Source organism: Paroedura picta, chromosome 12 (assembly GCF_049243985.1).
Source record: "Paroedura picta isolate Pp20150507F chromosome 12, Ppicta_v3.0, whole genome shotgun sequence".
Lineage (NCBI taxonomy): Eukaryota > Metazoa > Chordata > Lepidosauria > Squamata > Gekkonidae > Paroedura > Paroedura picta.
In genome coordinates, this window is record NC_135380.1 from 35,562,937 (window position 1) to 35,581,096 (window position 18,160).

At 43.9% G+C, this 18,160-nt stretch overlaps 1 protein-coding gene across 11 annotated transcripts in view; it reads left to right on the forward strand.

Annotated features, from left to right (window-relative positions):
• Positions 1-18,160, forward strand: part of CACNA1B (calcium voltage-gated channel subunit alpha1 B) — a 388,158-nt gene that overhangs the window by 207,511 nt on the left and 162,487 nt on the right. For all 11 annotated transcript variants that reach the window (XR_013225991.1, XM_077306495.1, XM_077306492.1 and 8 more), the window contains one exon: positions 7,485-7,694. Coding sequence is in view for 10 of the 11 variants with exons in the window: in XM_077306495.1 (XP_077162610.1) it covers positions 7,485-7,694 (210 nt within the window). In the remaining variant the exon portion in view is untranslated. The remainder of the gene's footprint in view (positions 1-7,484; positions 7,695-18,160) is intronic.

Genomic DNA, 18,160 nt, shown 5'->3' on the forward strand with positions numbered 1-18,160 from the left:
GCAGTCCAGTCCTCCCAAGCCCATTGATTGATGTGGAATTAGATGTTTGTAACTCTACGTAGGACACTACAGCAAGATGCCTGAAGGATGGAAGGGAGAAAGGGAGAAAACGGAGAGAACAGAGACAAGGTGTTTATGCAGCTGGGGGCATCAAGGCATTTCTGACCCTGTCATATCTAAGTGGCTGTCCAGGAACCAGCGGACATGGACCCAAGCAAAGTCGGACTCGCAGTTGGTGCAATGCAGGGTGTCCCACAGCAGTGCCCCCCATACCAGTGGCCCCCAGAAGGGCCCAGGCTCTCTGAGGACCTGCTCATGCAATTCCCGGTACTCCCCCTTCAGGCGTGGGCTGCTCAGCTGACCTCAGGACTCTCCACTGGTGCTGCTGGCAAGATGGGTGACAGAAGACACTCAGAAGGTGCTTGGCCAACTCTGGCTTCAGAGCCCCCAGGGCTGTCTGCTCAGACTGGGCATGCAGGAGGCAGGTACGCACCGTTGGTGTTGCCCTTGGGCCTCCGTGGAGCATTTTGTGAAGATTTGGGACAGGGAGAGGATGCTGCCTTGCCTCCTAGGTTGTGAAGTGCATTGGCAACAGTGCACTGCCACCATGCCCTTTAGCAGAGCGTGCGATGTCTGTGTGCCTGTTGCATTCACCACATATGCACAGTGGAGTGTGGCATACTGGGTGTGGCACGGACCTGGCTGTGGATATGAAGAGGCAGTTGTCCTGCATCCCCTCCCCAACTGGTGCGTAGGGAGACTGCCTATCTGCCACGCCCCAAATACGCCGCCGCCTAAATCTGAGAGTAGAATTCAGTGCTGGATTTGGCTTGTGGTGTTATTTTTGTTGCTGTAGAGGACTCCAGACTTTAGGGAAGATGAGAGGGGGCAGAGGCTGTCATGCATTTTTCAAGCCTTTCTGGCCATGATGCAGTCAAAGTGGTGCTGTTAAGTCCCATTGATTTCAACGGGAGAATGCTGAACATTGTTAAAATCTTTCTCATTGAAATCAATGGGTTTTAAAAGGCTTTTCACTTTGGCTGGATCTTATTCTTGCGATTAGATTTTAGGTGAATAGGAAAGTCAATACTTGAGGCATGGATTGACGCAGCCTTGCTTTGAGCATATGGGATTTAAAAGGCTGAGAAGACATTTTCACATTGATGATTTCTCTGAAGTGATTATAAGGATCACAGAACACTTCCCAAAGAATTATAAGTTGCCATGAAAATATGGCTGACCAGCAGGGGAAGTCATTGAACTACTCAAGTTGCTCTGTGAATCCCCATTAATATTGTCTACAAAAGTCTCGTCGCTGTTCCAAACAGGATCACAGTAAATAGAATTTGCTTCATTTTTTGAAACAGAAAATTCAGAAGAGTATTTGGTATTTGTCTGTTATTACAAAGGAGACAAAAAGGCATGTAACATCTTAAAGATTAAGAGTATTATCTTGTACTAGCTTCAGAGCCCGTTCCTAAGAACGGGCCTTGAAAGGGTCCCTTTCCCCTGGCCTGGCAGCTTAAGGTGGCCTTGGGCGGCAGCTCGCAGCCAGATCAAATGGGGTGGATGGGGGCTGGGCAGCTCGTTAGCAGGGCTGGGACACAGCTCCTTAGCAGTCCTTAACGAGCAGTCAGCAGGCAAGGAGGCCCTTGTCAGCAGGCCCAGCCTAGCAGGCCAAGAGGCCCTCGTTAGCAAGCCCTCCACCATGATCCTTTGCCCAAGGCCCTCTTCCCTTACCTGCTGCTGGCTCCAGGCACTGAGGCATCTGAGAGCAAAGAGGCTAGAGTCGAGGGATGGAGGGCGGGAGCTGCAGGGGCAGGGCCAATCAGTGCAAAGCTAGCTGCACCCTGATTGGCCCTATTCCAACTTGGACAGCCAGACACATCTCACCCCCTAGGCTGTTTCATAAATATATAGAGGAACAACAATGGATAAGAATGATTGTAACTGCAGGACTACGTATGGAGCTGCTCTCATAGTCATGTCCCCACCTTCTGAGTTACTGCTGTCATGACCCAAACATGTTCATTTTAAGGACAAGCCTTTCTGTGCCTTCCCCACCTGCCGTTAGAGTGGGTTGGGAAATTCCTGAAGATTTTGGAGGTAAAACTTGGAGAAGACAGGATTTGGAGAGGGGCGGTAGCTCAGTGGCTGAAGAGTCCACCCTCCAAAGCTGACTATTCTTCCAGAAGGACTGAACTCCGTTGCTTGAAAATCAGTTGCAATTCTATAAGATCTCCAGCCCTCACCTGGGCAACCCTAACAGCAATGCTCAAATTATAGGGAAAATACAGAAGGATGCTAAATGAATTCTCCATCCTTATCTCTTGATCTCCTCCAGTTTCAGCAATTTATGCATACAGAATTGATTTCATTCTGCAAAAGCCTAGGTAATGAATGAAATAAGTAAACTTTATTTTTACAACCCAAGGAATAGGGATTAAATAAATCTACATTTTCACCACCAGCATGTAAACTTAAAATAATGCCATTAGGGGGAGAACACAAATCATGCCAAACACAAGGTAAGGTAAAGAGGTCTGCTGTCACTGGGACGCATCTCAGAAGCATCCTTAAACTTGCTTGCCTCTGGTTGTCACATGAGGCTCTTTTCCTGTGGTCAGCCTCTGTACCAAGCAGCAGCAGCAGCAGGGAGAATGAGCTCATTAAGTGCTCATAGAGGAACAAAGAAAGGGCCTGACCTGGAATAAATGGCTATACTTTCATTCCCACATACAGCCTGGCCATGATACTGCTGCTCTAGTATCTCCGTGTGGGGGAGGAAGGCTCTCCTGAATCCAGTGTGGTAATTCATGTACTGCTCTTCACAGAGAGGCCCTACAGGACTGCATCCCTAGGCCATCTTGTGCCTTTTAACTGGGAATAAGCACTATTGTACTCACTGGAGTTAACTTCCAAATAAATATACATTTATATGGTAGAATTTATAAATATACATTTTGGATCAGATTGCACAGTTGCAACCCTGTAGAGATTTAATGGGGAGTAATCACTGTTGAAGTTGATGAGGCCGCTTTCCAAGCAGCCAGCCTGCATAGCTGCAATCCTAACCACATTTACTCGTAAGTAACTCCCACTGAAATCAGTGGGACATCATTCTGAAGAAAGCATGCCCAGGGTCATGGTATAACTAATTTATTGTGGCATGAGTTTTTGGAGGCAAGAAATACAGTCACAGAGGCCCTTGCGTTACTTAGGATGAAATAAATTTTGGGGTTAGGCGAGTCTGATTTTTGTTCGCTTGTACCATATATTCTCGTATATAAGCCGACCCGCATATAAGCCGAGGTGCCTAATTTTACCACAAAATCTCGGCAGACTTATTGACTCGCTTATAAGCCGAGGGTGGGAAATGCTCCATCATCACAGGCTCTCCCATCCAGCATTGCCATTCCTTTTGCCATTGAAGGCAAAAGGAGAAAAAGATCAGAGTCCCTCAGTCAAACCGTTGATGTCCTACAGGCTGTCAGAGCAAGGTCAGCTTGCAGTACACATTTGCAAAAGGCAATGCAACGATTGGCTGGCTGGAGCAGGCTTGTATTTCAGTTACCTTATATACCCATGTATAAGCTGAGGAGGGCTTTTTCAGTGTGAAAAAAGGTGCTGAAAAACTAGGCTTATATGCGAGTATATAGGGGATTTTGCTTTTGCTTAATGATATTATTAGTTTTTGTTTCATTGGTTGTCCTGCTTATTTTTTTGTTTTTCCTTTTCTCCTTTTACCAACCATGATGGTGAAAGGGATCCTCCACATTCAGAGGCAGATAAAATCAGAGTACCAGAACTAGAAGGCAACATTGAGCGAAAACTTGGCTTCCGTCTCCTGTTTGTTGGCTCTCTGGGGCAGCTGGCAGGACACTGGATAAAACAAGACTAGACAGACCATTGATCCAGCAGGGGACCTTTTATGTTCTGCATCCCTTACTGTGACGCTGATGGTGGTGAGGCTGCTGCTATTAATATCGAACACTGTGAGACCACACATGATATCACTGGGCACATCAGAGAGAATGTCCAAGGAGAACAGGAGAGGAATTCTCCTATCCCTCACCTGTGTTTGCTCATCTGACTTCAGCTGTTAATTGTATCCCCCTTGAGTTTCTCCCCCTTCCTTTGATCTACTTGTGCACTAAACCCAGATGCCAGAATAAAAAGTATAAAGGTAAAGGTATCCCCTGTACATAACCATGCACAAATATCATATAGCTTCCAAAAACCACATTTCCCCATTTTTCCATTTTTCAATTAGCTAATAAAGACATGAATATCTTTATTTGGAATACTTCTTATGGTTCTGTGGTGCTCATTTTTATAACAAATAATTTGTAAAGTCCTTTATTGTTAGTCTTGTGTTGTATTTATTGGCTTCACTATTGGGAAATACTGATTTCAGTAGATCTTGCCAGGCAGTTAAACCAGTGTACCTAGTCCAGTGACCTCAGCATTGTAATTTTATTCCCAATGAATGCACATTTGTTTTGGGTTCCACAAAACAGTGGCAAACCTAGAATCAACTGAAGAGACTGATACTTAAGGCACCTGTGTTTGCTGGTGAGTGAGATTCTCCAACTAGAAGTGGTCTTGCAGTGTTAATTCTCTGGATGAGAATGAACTTCGAAGGTCTTTATGAACTGTGTTGCAAAAATCCTAAGTATCAATACAAGAAAGATCTGGCCTGTCCTGCCGTTTCCTCCCAGTGGGAAAGATCACTAGCTAGACTGGAATGCAAGGATGCGTTTGCCGGGTCAGGCTATTATGTTCCAAAAGGAGGCAGCACAGTGTCACTGAATACTCCCCAAAACGGAAGTGATTAACTATGCTCTGTTGCTTTGTCTCTAGCATCTGTTAATTGACAGGGTATAACTGGAAGGTCTGTTTGACTGCCCTGACTATCACCCAAGAATAAAACCTATGCACCATGAATGTGTCCAGCCCTTTAAAAAATTCTGTAATCTAGCTGCCAACACTACAGTGACACTGAAAACTTGTGTGATGTTCCTAATCCTTGGTGTAGTGGTTAAGAGTGGTGGCTTCTAATCTGGCAAACCAAGTTTGGTTTCCCACTCCTCCACATGTAGCCATGTGACCTGTCAAACTCTCTCTGCACCACCTACCTCACAGGTTGTCTGTTGTGGGGAGAGAAGGGAAGGCAATTGTAAGCCGCTTTGAGGCTCCCTTGGGTAGTGAAAAACAGGGTATAAAAATCAACTCTTCATCTTCTGTCTCAGTTTTCAACCAGTGAAACCTGATTCACGTGTGCATGAGGGGGTAGAATGCTAAGCAGGTAAAATAGATACCACTATCTCAGACTGCAGTGGGCTGATCACATTTTGGAATGTTCCCCCATTCCAAAATATGCTCAGCAGTTAGGGAGAGGGAAATGAAGCCTTTCTCTCTCCTATGCTAGATTTTTTGGAGGGAGGTTTTTAATGTAAAGGAACATTCAAGCTAGAAATCCACAAGCTTGAAATTATGTGCTCCATTCTTCCATCCCCACATTCCCATTACCCTAGATAGGTGAATCAAGCCTCAATTTAATTGAATAGTCTTAAATTTTGAGCCTGTGTGTGAAAAAATTCTAGCCTCTCTGTTGATGGTTCTTATAATTTCAGATGTCTAACATTAGTTTTACAATTTAATTTCTCTTTTACACAAACCAAACAGATGTAATTCATTCATACAAGCTTCTACAGAACATCTAGATGGTGTTGTTACCCTGTATTTTTCTGTAATCATAGAGTCAGAAGGGACTTCTAGAGTCATCTAGTCCAACACATTGCACAATGCAGGAACTCACAACTGTATGTGATTTTTGCAGTATTTTTTTAAAAACCTTAAGACACAGTTGTAAACATAGCCTATCAAGAGTGGACTGAGAAAGCACCACTGAAGCTTTCCAAGGCTATTCTTGTAAATTTGCCTCTTTCCCTCCATGATATTTCTAAGCATAAGTATTACCTGTTGACCTGGAGTGGTGGCAATCCTGAATTGATCCTTAATCACTTCATGTTTTAATTTGCTTATTAATTTATAAGATTTTATTTTTGTGACTTTAATTTCATAATTAATTTCATAAAATTTAATTTCATAAAAGAAAGAGAGTTAATGACCAGTCACTTGGGCAAAAAATGAATAATTAATGGCTACCCTCCCCAAATAAGAATTAATTAAAGATCGATTCCTGAATACCATGTGACCATTGCATGTTAAGTATTTGATTAAGCTGAGAAGCAAACATCACGGTGAAACACCAAAGCAGAAAGGACAATTTAAAGAAGTTGTAGGAACAGGTTGGACATTTGTCTAATGGGACTTGCTTCCAAGGGAACAGGCTGTAGAGCAGAATCAACCAATGACATCTTTTTTCCTAAGCTACAAAGTCATGAACAATGCAGTTTTTCTTGGTAGAACGTTGTTCTTAATCCTTCGCTATATTAGCTCCTCTTTCCTGTATTCTTTCTACTTCCAATACTCTCTGATTCAAGGAAGTGTGCATATGATTTTATAAGTATAACGGAATAACAGATATATGATGACACAAGAATGGTTTATTTTACATCTTTTTCTAATAACTGGAAATAATAATAAGGGTTTAAGAAGAAGACGAAGACTTGGTTCTTATGTGCCGCTTTTCTCTACCCGAAGGAGGCTCAAAGTGGCTTACAGTCGCCTTCCCTTTCCTCTCCCCACAACAGACACCCTGTGAGGTGGGTGAAGCTGAGGCCCATTATGCACGGCCACCAATTTCAGAGGGGGAAGACGCGATGCACACCGGTTATGCACGGGGCGGGGCGCAACGGCAGCAAAACCCAGGGTAACCGATTGTGCACGCAGCGATCCCGGCGCCTCTTCTGGTTGCGCCCTGGTCACCCGGAAGCTGCGCTTTCTTCCACGTTTCATGAACGCAGCTTTTTCGGCGGCATGCACTGAAGCTGCAGCCGGTTGCAGCTGGCACCGTGCGTTATCAGTGATTTTAGTTGCCGCCATTCCACCCCGAATGTGCGTTATTCCCCCCATGCATAATAGGTCTGAGAGAGCCCTGATATTACTGAAGAAGAAGAGTTGGCTCTTATATGCGGCTTTTCTCTACCCAAAGGAGTCTCAAAGTGGCTTCCAATTGCCTTCCCTTTCCTCTCCCCACAACAGACACCCTGTGAGGGAGGTGGGGCTGAGAGAGCCCTGATATCACTGCTCGGTCAGAACACTTTTACCAGTGCTGTGAAGAGCCCAAGGTCATCCAGCTGGCTGCATGTGGGGGAGTGCAGAATCGAACCCGGCATGCCAGATTAGAAGTCCGCACTCCTAACCACTACACCACACTGGCTCTGCCCGATGTCCTTGGAGCATCATCAGGTTGAAACTTCATTGAGTCTATGTAGAATAGATTTTTGAACAGGAAGATGTCCTTGGATTTTGTTTCCCTAAGCAATGACACTGCCTTCTACCCCTCCAATGCCCAGGGTCACCGTTTGCTCGTGCCAGCTTGAAGAGTGGTAAGAATGAAAGCTCCTCCTACTTCCGCAGGAAAGAGAAGATGTTCCGCTTCTTCATCCGGCGCATGGTGAAAGCACAAAGCTTCTATTGGATTGTCCTGTGTGTTGTCGCCCTCAACACACTCTGTGTTGCCAGTGTCCACTATAACCAGCCAGAGGGGCTCACCACAGCATTGTGTAAGTATGGGGGCAGGAGCCCGGGCTTTTTTTTGTCTTGTCTTGTTGGCATAGAAGGATTTAGCTCTGCTTGGGATAGTTCAGTTAGGTACAGAGTTCAATTTAATGGCATTGCTGAGACATGTGATCAACATGTAAACGGTATGCTGTATTATATGTGGACAAAACTAGTCATGTTCAAACAATAAACATGAAAATATGGAAAATATGCTGAATGCTACAGTAGATATAGTAATTGTTTGTCTCGTTTTGTAGATTGTTTTACACCACTGTGTTCTTACTGTGCGTAATGAATTTTGAACAAAACCTCTTAAAAGACATTTTACTCATTTCACAAGAGGGAAAAAAATCACACAGTCTTTTCCTCATGGTTCCCCCATGGTTTTCTGTTGGAAAAGGGCCAGGGCGGGATCCTTTTTGAAGGGCTGGACTTTTTTTTCTTAAAAAAAAAAAAAAAAAGATTTTCCTTTCCCTGTTCCTGATAGCGGCAAAAATGTTTTGGGTGAGGTATGTGTGAGTGTGGAGGGGAAGACTAAATTTCTCTCCCCAAGCCTTCTGCTGATGCAGCTGCTACAACTGCTGCTGTTCTTTTTACTCCCCCTTAAGTGACATCTTACATATAATATACTCTATCCCACTCTGCTGCGGTGTCTAGGGAACACTTTCCCTCATTTTTTTTACTTCTCATCTTTTACATTATTACTGGCAGCATGCCTTTGGTTATGATGAGTGAGGTTATCAGCAGAGGAGGGGGGCTTGTACCTTGCAAGGACTTTGGGTAGTAAAGGCTTCTGGTCTGAGCAAAACCATCCTCCGTTCTGTCTCTTTGTCATTCTAAAGTGTGACAACTATTGGAAACAGGCCATTGTGCACAAATATTCCGGCTCAGTACATTAAGCTGTGCAAATAAACCCCTGCGATAAACTAATTGCTAGTTTTCATGAGCAATATTTGGCTGTGCATAAATTACCATAATTAACATTACAAACAATATACCTGACTCAGGTGATCGCTTACATATTTCTTTATTTACAATTTTGTTCTGCTTACTTAAAAGGCAATGATCCCAGTGTGTTGATGATGATGTAAAACGAGTGAAACCCAGAAACAACACAACACATGCATAAAATAGAAAAACAAACAAATCTCTGCATTAGTCATCTAAAGGCCTGACTAGATTGATTAAGTGCCAAGTAAATCTTTACGGGGGTAGGAGTGGTAGAGATGCAGTGTCATCCAAGAGAAGTCTTCTCTTTCTGACAGACAGCCGTCTTTCTTCTAAGTTGGGGAACATAGCGAAAGGCCTCCCTTGAAGATCTTGACTGGTGGCACACATATATAGGAACAAGTGGTTTTTAAGTGTCTGGGGCTGAATCTGCACAGAGCTTTTATTCCAATCCCAGGCCGATTCAGTCCCTGTCGTATCTACTGAATGCGGTTTCCATTTTGATTTTGTCCAATTTAAATTTTCCCTCTGCAACAAGCATGATTGATCCGGGGTGACCCTACCTTTTCTCCGCAATATCCTAGAGTGGATATAACCCTCAATATTTGAATAATCGGCATGAGAAAGCATGCAGCTCTCTGCTTGCTGCGGAGTCTCCATTGTAGAGAAGACCTGATTGGACAAGGCTTCATTTCAAAGGCTTCCTCGTTCTCAAGCTAGAAGCTTGCCTTAGAGGGGAAGCCCTAACTTCTCTTGGCAGAAGCTCCAGAAGCCCTAATTTCTCTCGGCAGAGATTTACATCTTGGTTTTTTTCTCCCTCCTCTGCTGTCTCCAATCCTCTCCCCCCCCCTCGTTCAAGAAAAGAAAGAAAGAGGATCCTGCTGTGCTTGGATCTCCCCCCCCCCTTCTGAGCTTACCTAACCATGTGCAGAACATTTTTCTGTTTTAATGGGAAGGGTGGGATAGGGGAAGACCTGAGTTCAAATCGATCTGGATTCAGCAGGATCCACAACGGAATAAACAAAGTAAGTGCAGATTCAGCCCTGGTCCCAAACCATTTATGGCTCAGTTTAACTAGCAGCACTTTCAATTATTCTCAGAACCAAACGGCTAGTAAATCTTGTGCTGATTTCATTCCTTCTGTAGGGAAACAGAAAACAATTGGCTAGGGACTGTCTGCTCTTCTCAGCCTGCAGAAAGGCAGAATGTGGGTTAAACTCCCTGAAGGTTTTACCAGGAGGAACACTCCTGGGAGACTCTGAGACTGCAATGATAATATCGACTGCAGTCAAAACTTTGGGACTAGGCTGGGGACTGCCTGTGGAACAACACAGATTAATTCTCACCACAAATTAAGGAAGGTGTTTTTGACCTGTCCATTCCCTTCTGTAGTTATGCTCTTGGAGTCTAGACTTTCTGAAAGCTGAATGGGAGCAAGCAGAAAGTCTAAGAGGAAGGAACCTGTTATTAGATTTAAGTTTGGGTCTTACTCCTATGTCTTCTGATGGAACAAAATTTACAGGTTTGCAAGAGGTGGGGGACGCAGGACTGGCACTGAACATTTCAGCCCTTCTTCTCTGACTTAAAATGGCTTCTCCACTCAGAGTGTAAATTAAAATTATTTATAGTCTTAACTGGACAAGATGTGGGAAGATTAAGAATGGATTTTTCATCACTCCATAAAGGGCAATAATAGCTGACATGTAGCCTCTCAGTTCAGATTGGTGCCAGAAGGGCAGAAGAGGTTCAGCCCTTCTCTGCTTACATCGTGTTACAGACCAAAGCTACCCACCGCAGTATTATGAGCCCTGGAAGCAACAAGACAGGCATCCTGTGTTTGTCTTTCCCCCCCCCTGTTTCTTTCCAGGGCTGATAACAACAGACATAGCAATTGGTTTCAACTGACAAAATCTGTAAAGATTAAATCTCTGTATTGGGACCCCAGTCCAATCTGGGGCTCGGGATTAATGCTTTCCTTTTTTAAAAAAAATGCAAAAAGGAAAGGAAGAAAGAAAAGTGGAAGCAGGGATTTCTAGTACCTTTGTGGGCTTCTGAGTTCCTTTTCAGAAAAGGTTGGACATAATGAGGCTGCGGGGCAAGATGGCAGGATACCACCTGCTTAATTCCCCCCCCTCCCTTTCCATTTCAGTTGAGTCTAAGTGCCGTCAGTCTTTCTCCCCTTCCTCTTTAGCAAAAGAAGCCATTAGTGTAATTCCCGGGCTCACTGTCTAGAGTTTGCTTGTGCAGAGAAGCTTTCAGCAGAGTGTTTAAAAAGAGAACTTTATGAGCTGATATCCATCTCCCAGCTGGTGTCAGTAGGAATGTTCCTGTTAATTACAAAAACTGGTGAAAAATTACATAGACTATTTAGAATAAGAAGACCCATTTTATTACAAAAAGGGGTAAAAACTGAAGGTATTTCAGCAGTGGTGAGGCTGAAGATGAGACACCGAAGGAGACAAGGTAATGTGGGAAGCGTAAAAGTGTCTGTTTTATGCAGTGGGGGATGCTCATGAATAGGGGATTACTGCTGATCCCAAAATTATTTTTTTGGGGTGGGGAAGCCAAAACATTTTTTCTCCTGTTAAATATGTGTGTGGGGGGAGAGGAGGGATGAGAAGCTATAGTTGGCCTTTCTCACTAGGAGCTCTTCCACCAGGCATTTGGCTGAGGCCAGGCCAACCAACCAACATCTGCAGGGCCCCTGCCCCTCCCCTCCCCCCAGAAACCCACTAAGATTCCTGGGCCTGTTCGAGTTACTACTGTTTATCTTATGATACACTGTTATGTTATACTGTCATCTGGTTTATCAATTAATAATATTCACGTTATTATATGTATGGTTTCATGTATAGTCTTAATTATATGTAAACCGCACTGAGGCTTCAGGGAGGGCGGGATAAAAATATGAATAAATAAATAATAAAATAAATAAAATAGGTGGGGTAGCCTCATTTCCAGATGGGGCTTCAAAGAAATGAATGGAAAAATCTGGGATTCTGTTACCCTAAGGGCACTTTCCTTAGTGTAAGCTTCATTAAATAGTCTTGAACAGGATTTTGAGTAGACTTCCTTAGGATTGCACTATAAATCAATCTTGTAGAGTCCATGTGAATTGTTAACATGAGAAATATATGTTTGATGACAATGCTTTAAAGGTCTTTCAGTTTGTGGTTGTTATTAAATAATGTTGGCAGTGATTTTGAAAAATCTACCTTGAGCAAGAAGATAAACAACTTAGGCAGAGAGCTGGGCAGATCCAGTTGATAAAGCCTGGAGCTTCTTGGATTTTTTTTTTAACTAGAAATTGTTCTACCCTAAAAACAAGTTTTAATCCATCATGCTACAAAACTCATTTTCCTCTAAAAATTCTAAGGCGGGCTGAATCAGTCTTTTAGCTAGGGCAGTGAACTCATTGGCTACAACCATGCCTGGAAATTATTTATGTGAAGGTCCTACAAATGGCCAGGAAAGTTGAGCTGGAGACATGGATGAAGTTCCTGACAGTTAGAGTGGTTTCTCAATGGAACAGGCTTCCTCGAGAACGTTGAGAAACCCCTGAAATATTCTTCAGGCTATGAAACACCCCAGATGTGGTGTGATCGTGCAGAATATAGTTGGGAAGCAGAGTTGTGGACATGCTCACCTAGATCTCCTCCCCTTCCCACCCCCTCCAGGCCCATTATTGGCCATTTAGGTGGGGGGCAGATCCACATGACAGAATATATGGTCATATCACCTGATAAATGTTTAACACGTTCAAAAAATATATGTAAAATTCATTAACTCCCACCCATTCGGGAAATCCTTGCAGGGTCATCACAAAACCCTGGTTGAAAAAGCCTGCTATAGAATAGTGCCATTTGTGTTTTCGGTCCTTCTCAATTTCTGGGTGCATGGTGCCCAATTCAGATGGTAATTGTACCATGTATGGAAAAGAGCTTTATCCTTCCGCCCTGCACCATTTTCCCGAACTGCAAAGGTCCTGGGCTGAGGGTGTGCTATTTGGCCTGCTGGGGAAACCTATGTACACACTTGTGGGTTTTGACAATGGACCAAATCACACATGCACAGCCTCTTGGACCATTTCAGCTTAGAAAAATGGTGAAGGAGGGAATGCTAAGGATTGTTATCTATGCATCCAAGTCATATACAGCATACCTAAGAACTGAGGTGAGCCTGTGACTCCTGTGTGACTGTAACAGAGAGCACAGAGTGGGGACCCTGGTATAACCTGGGATTGGCATAAAGTTTGTACGTTGGCCAGCCTCGTCACATTCTCATCCCCATCATCTGAAGTACAGGATGCTTCCCCGAATTTGTTGGTCACTTTCCTGCTATAAAAAAGCTCTGAAAATGACTTACAAAAGGACGAATGCCTGTGTTAATTTACCCTTTTCAGTCTCTAGGGGAATGGTGTAGTGGTTAAGAGCGGTGGCTTCTAATATGGGGAGCCGGGTTTGCTTTTCCACTCCTTCCCCACATGCATCCAGCTGGGTGACCTTGGGCTCGCCACAGTCCTGTTAGAGCTGCCCTCACAGAGCAGTAATATCAGGGCTCTTTCGGCCCCACCTACATCACAAGGTGTCTGTTGTGGGGAGAGGAAAGGGAAGGCAATTGTAGGCCAATTTGAGACACCACGTTCTGGTAGAGAAAAATGGGTTATAAAATCCAACTCTTCTTGTTGTTATTTATTTACAATTGCATCCAAACTGACCCCCTGAGGCAGCTGTTAACCAGTCAGGGAGGCCTTGCCCTCCTGGCTCTTCTGTAAGATGGCAGAATTCATGGCACTTTCTGTATCCATGGCAAATAATTCACAGGCTGTGATTGGCTTACCTTGTAGGGCTGTTTTGAAGACTGCTGACGTAATGTAATGTAGATAATGGCACAAGAGCCGTGCCATATAATTACCAGGTGTTCTGTCTGGCACTATAATGACAAAGAGGTGAGAACTTTTTTGTTGGGCAGCTGTAACTACCATGTGCAGCAGAGTTACTTGGGGTGTGATGTAAGAGAAGTGCAGCTGTCCATTATGAGATTGCTTTGTGGCAGGTGTTTGTAATTGGACTTCGGACAAGACGTGTGAACTTCAGCAGGGAAGGAACTGGTGTCTGCAGAGGACCAGCAAACCCCTAAGCATGATTTGGGTACCTTTAATTCAATCATGCCTGTCCCTCTAGGGAGAGTTTAATTATGTTGCAAATTAGTTTTGCTGCCGCTGAGAGCCTGTGAGGTCTGTATTGATTCCCCCCCCCCTTACCTTTTTGCATTCTGTTTGTTCAAATGCTCTAGTTCACTGTCTCAGCTTGATGCTTCTGACTGTTTAAGGAGCTTTGAAACAAGGACCTGCAGGTTCTCTGCAGAATGAATGGGGCATGTTTTTGTTTCATGTTCTTGGAGCTGCATGTCATTATGTCCTCTCGAAAAGGAACTTTCTTTTTTGTTTTGAGTTTGACATAAAGCTCTCAATGTGATGCTTTTAATAGAGGAGGAAGAAAGCACTCAGTGCATTTATGTGTGTTTTTATTTCAATGGCAATTAATTTAAAGCTGGTTGTGATTGAGGCTGCTAGCATTCTTATTTCACGAAATGGAAAATAGTCTCCTGGTTAATTCCTAGAAACAGAGGTAGTGCCTAGAAGGCTGGCTCTAAACCTTCTAAACAAGGTTGCTGCTAGAGGTGACCAAACTGTGGCTCTCCAGATAGCCATGGACTACAATTACAATGCTGGCAGGGGTTCATGGTTATTGTAGTACATGGACATCTGGAGAGTCACAGTTTGGCCACCCCTGATATATCCAGATGTATATGCATCATTAAATATCCATGTACAGTACATGCCTTTGTATATTCTGGGCAGGTCAAAGTTCTATAGTATAGAGCATTTAAAGATGTATATGGTCTTTATTTGGTATGATTCCCATTTGTCATATAAGGTATACAGATTGATAGGTTTATGCAAATAGTAGTAGCTACTCAGTTGTGAAGGAAAGACTCATTTTTGGCTCCATAGAAGAGATAACCTTGAGCATTTGACCCAAGGAAAAATGTCAAAGGGTTAGAAAAAGGGAGGAGGCAATAAATTAGGAATTCTTACTTTAATTATACTGTTAAAAGGCACAAGGGCTACAACACATCACTGTTACAATCATTATTGGGTTGCAAAAAATTTTGCCATACAGAAGGTAACACTGAAGTCAAAATCGGAAATAAGCTAACTCATCTTAGATTTGATGTTTGTCCTAGACACTGGAATTTGAGAAAGTAAAGATAAAAGAATCCTCTTTCTCGCTTCAGCTTTCAACAGGAAGTCAAATACAAATGTGCTATGATTTCAGTTCTTCCTGCAGAGCATAAGCAAATTCTATCATTATGTTTTTTGTGCACAATTACTGGTGCTTCCCAATGTGTTGATGGAATTGTCCTGCGAGTAGAGCTGGGCCAAAACTCCTTGGAGGCAATGGCATGGACTAGAGCCTCGAAGTATGTTGTCAGAACCCTTAAATCTCAAAGGTATTGTGGGCTGTTGCCACTTTTCATAAAGATTCATTTATATCATCATGAAAAAATGTATAGATTCTAAGTTTCTACTTTGAATTTGTCAATAGATGTGTCAGTTCAACAACAAGCTCTATAAAATAATTAAGGACCGTATTTGAAAACTGGACTATAATAGTATATATTGTTGTACCCAATGAATGAATGAACGAATGAATGAATGAATTCATATATGTATGGATACACCAAACATAAATAATCAGATACATTTGTTCTTTTATAATCAGGCTTCCTGAGCCTCTATCACAGTGGTTCTCAACCTTCCTAATGCCGTGACCCTTTAATACAGTTCCTCATATTGTGGTGACCCCAAACCATAAAATTATTCAAGTGTTCTTTCACAGAAATCAAACCGAAACTGACCAATAGCATGAAGATCCATTGTTCATGATTGTATATAAATTGTTTTTTCCCAAGGGTCGCAATTGGTCCCTTGCCGCCAGACTGACAATCGGAAGGCCCAATCGGCAGGCGCAAAGCGCCTGCCAATTGGGCCCTCTGATTGTCAGTCCGGGGGAAGGGGCCTATCAGCACCCTTCCTCATCACGGACAGGGCCCACCCTCGGGGCCCTTAACAAATTATTTTATCCGCTCCTCTAGGAGCGGTTAAAGATGATAATTTATATCCTGTCCTTTCTGGAAGGCTCAGGACGGGTAACAGCAAAAACATCACAATAAAAATGACACCATAACAATAACATAAACAATAATTAATATTTAAAATCCTAAAATATAATTTATATTTGGTTTAAAAATGAATTTATTATAAAAGGCTGCCTCCTCCTCTCTGATGAGAGGGGGCATATAAGGCTGTTTGATCGTCATCGGGAGCAGGGTTCATCGACTACTGTTTCGGGCAGGGATGCCAGAATTTTGATATTATTATTTCAGGCCCTTTGAAATTGTCCCAAGGCTTAAGTGATCTTAATCTAAGTCAGGGGTAGTCAAACTGCGGCCCTCCAGATGGCCATGGACTACAATTCCCAGAAGCCCCTGCCAGCATTCCCTGGGAATTGTGGTCCATGGACATCTGGAGGGCCGCAGTTTGACTACCCCTGATCTAAGTGATCTCAATCAAGAGTGAGCCTGTTTCATGAGAGCAGTAGACTGAAGACCCCTGTGGTACTCTGACTGCAGGGTCTGGCTGATTTGAAGAAGTCGGAGCCGTTCTGCGCTGTATGAAGGCAGCAGTCATTAGTCGGCGTTCAAAGTGCATTTAAGCTCTTTTGGGTTATCTTGTCTGTAAGCCCATTTGTAACAGTAATTCTCGGAAAAGGAAAAGATTTCCCACAACAGAAATACGGGAAACTGGGTTGTTGTGGTAACATTCAGCCAGCAGCTGTTTTTAAACAGGAGTGTTAAACTCTGCCGAGAAAGTAAATAAACAGATACATTTGTTCTTTTATAATCAGGCTTCCTGAGCCTCTATCACAGTGGTTCTCAACCTTCCTAATGCGGTGACCCTTTAATACAGTTCCTCATATTGTGGTGACCCCAAATCATAACATTATGCCAGTGTTCTTTTACAGAAATCAAACTGAACCTGACCAATGGCGTGAAGATCCATTGTTCATGATTGTATATACATTGTTTTTTCCCAAGGGTTTCTCAGTTCAGTTCTGCCTCTTGGCCCACCATGCCGATATCACTCTTTTCTGCTGCTCCAGATAGACGCCTGCAGGAGGAGCGGCAGCAGTGGTGGCAAACCCCCCCACCAAGCTGCTCGCCCTGCCATGACCCCTGTGAAAAGGTCATTAGACCCTCCCAAAGGGGTCCCGACCCCCAGGTTGAGAAGCACTGCTCTATCTGGTTTAGAAATAACCCACCAGTCCTCACAATAATGAACACAAATTAGTACAACCACTGAAATAAAGACCATGTTAAGACTTCATGCCTTAGCCGAGGGGGTCCCAATATGGTCCCAAGGCCACGATGGTGCCTGCTGACATTTTTCCTGGCACCAGCCAAGTGTTTGTAGAAAGTGGGCGGGGACAGATGTGAGTGTTGCCCAGCAGGGCTTCTGATTGGCCATCAGTGTCTGATTGGCTGTGCAGATTATTTTGTTAAATTGCTTCAGAAATAGCTGTCGCCACAGCATGAGGCTCTCCCTTACACGAACATGTGTGTAAAGAAATATTTTTACACAGCATGTTCCTTTTTAAAAGCTATCCGGTGAGCAGTGCTTCTGCCTGAAACGTTGAGGAGTTACTATTTGAGTTATGTATAACCTCATCCTCTGCCATTCTGTGGTTGGCTCTGCTTCCAGAGGGAACCCTGAAGTAGTTGGCTCGGCCTCCTGACTAAACTAGGGCTATCAGACTTGGTTAAGTTATGAGAAGACTGCTGGAAAAGGCAGTGATGCCAGGAAAAGGTGAAGGCAGCAGGAAAAGAGGAAGACCCAACATGAGAAGGATCGACTCAATGGGACTGTTTTATTAATCACCGTAGTTTATTATATTGTAATCTTAAAATACTGTTAGCCGCCCCAGGATTCAAGTGAGAAGCGGGATATATGCAGGCCTGCCCTTAGCCTTGATCTGGAAACTACAGCTGGCCAAAATGCAGCGGCCAGGGTCCTCACAGCACACCATGGAGGTCCCACATCCAGCCCATCCTCCAACAACTGCAGTGGCTACCAGTCAAATTCCGGATCACACCGAAGGTTCTGGTAAGCACCTTCAAGGCCACATACGGCCAGGTCCCAGTGTACCTCAGGGACTGCCTTTCTGCCTATACCCCTCAAAGTGCGTTGCGCTCCCCCACCTCCAACTGGCTAGTCATCCGTGGCCCCAAGGAAGCCTGCTTGACCTCAACCAGTGCCAGAGCCTTCTGTGTCCTGGCCCCCAGCTGGTGGGATGAGCTGCCAGAAGGGATCAGGGCTCTAACAGAACTAGAGCAGTTCCACAGGGCCTACAAAAGGTAGCTCCCCTGCCAGTCATTTGGTTAAGGTTATCTGGAT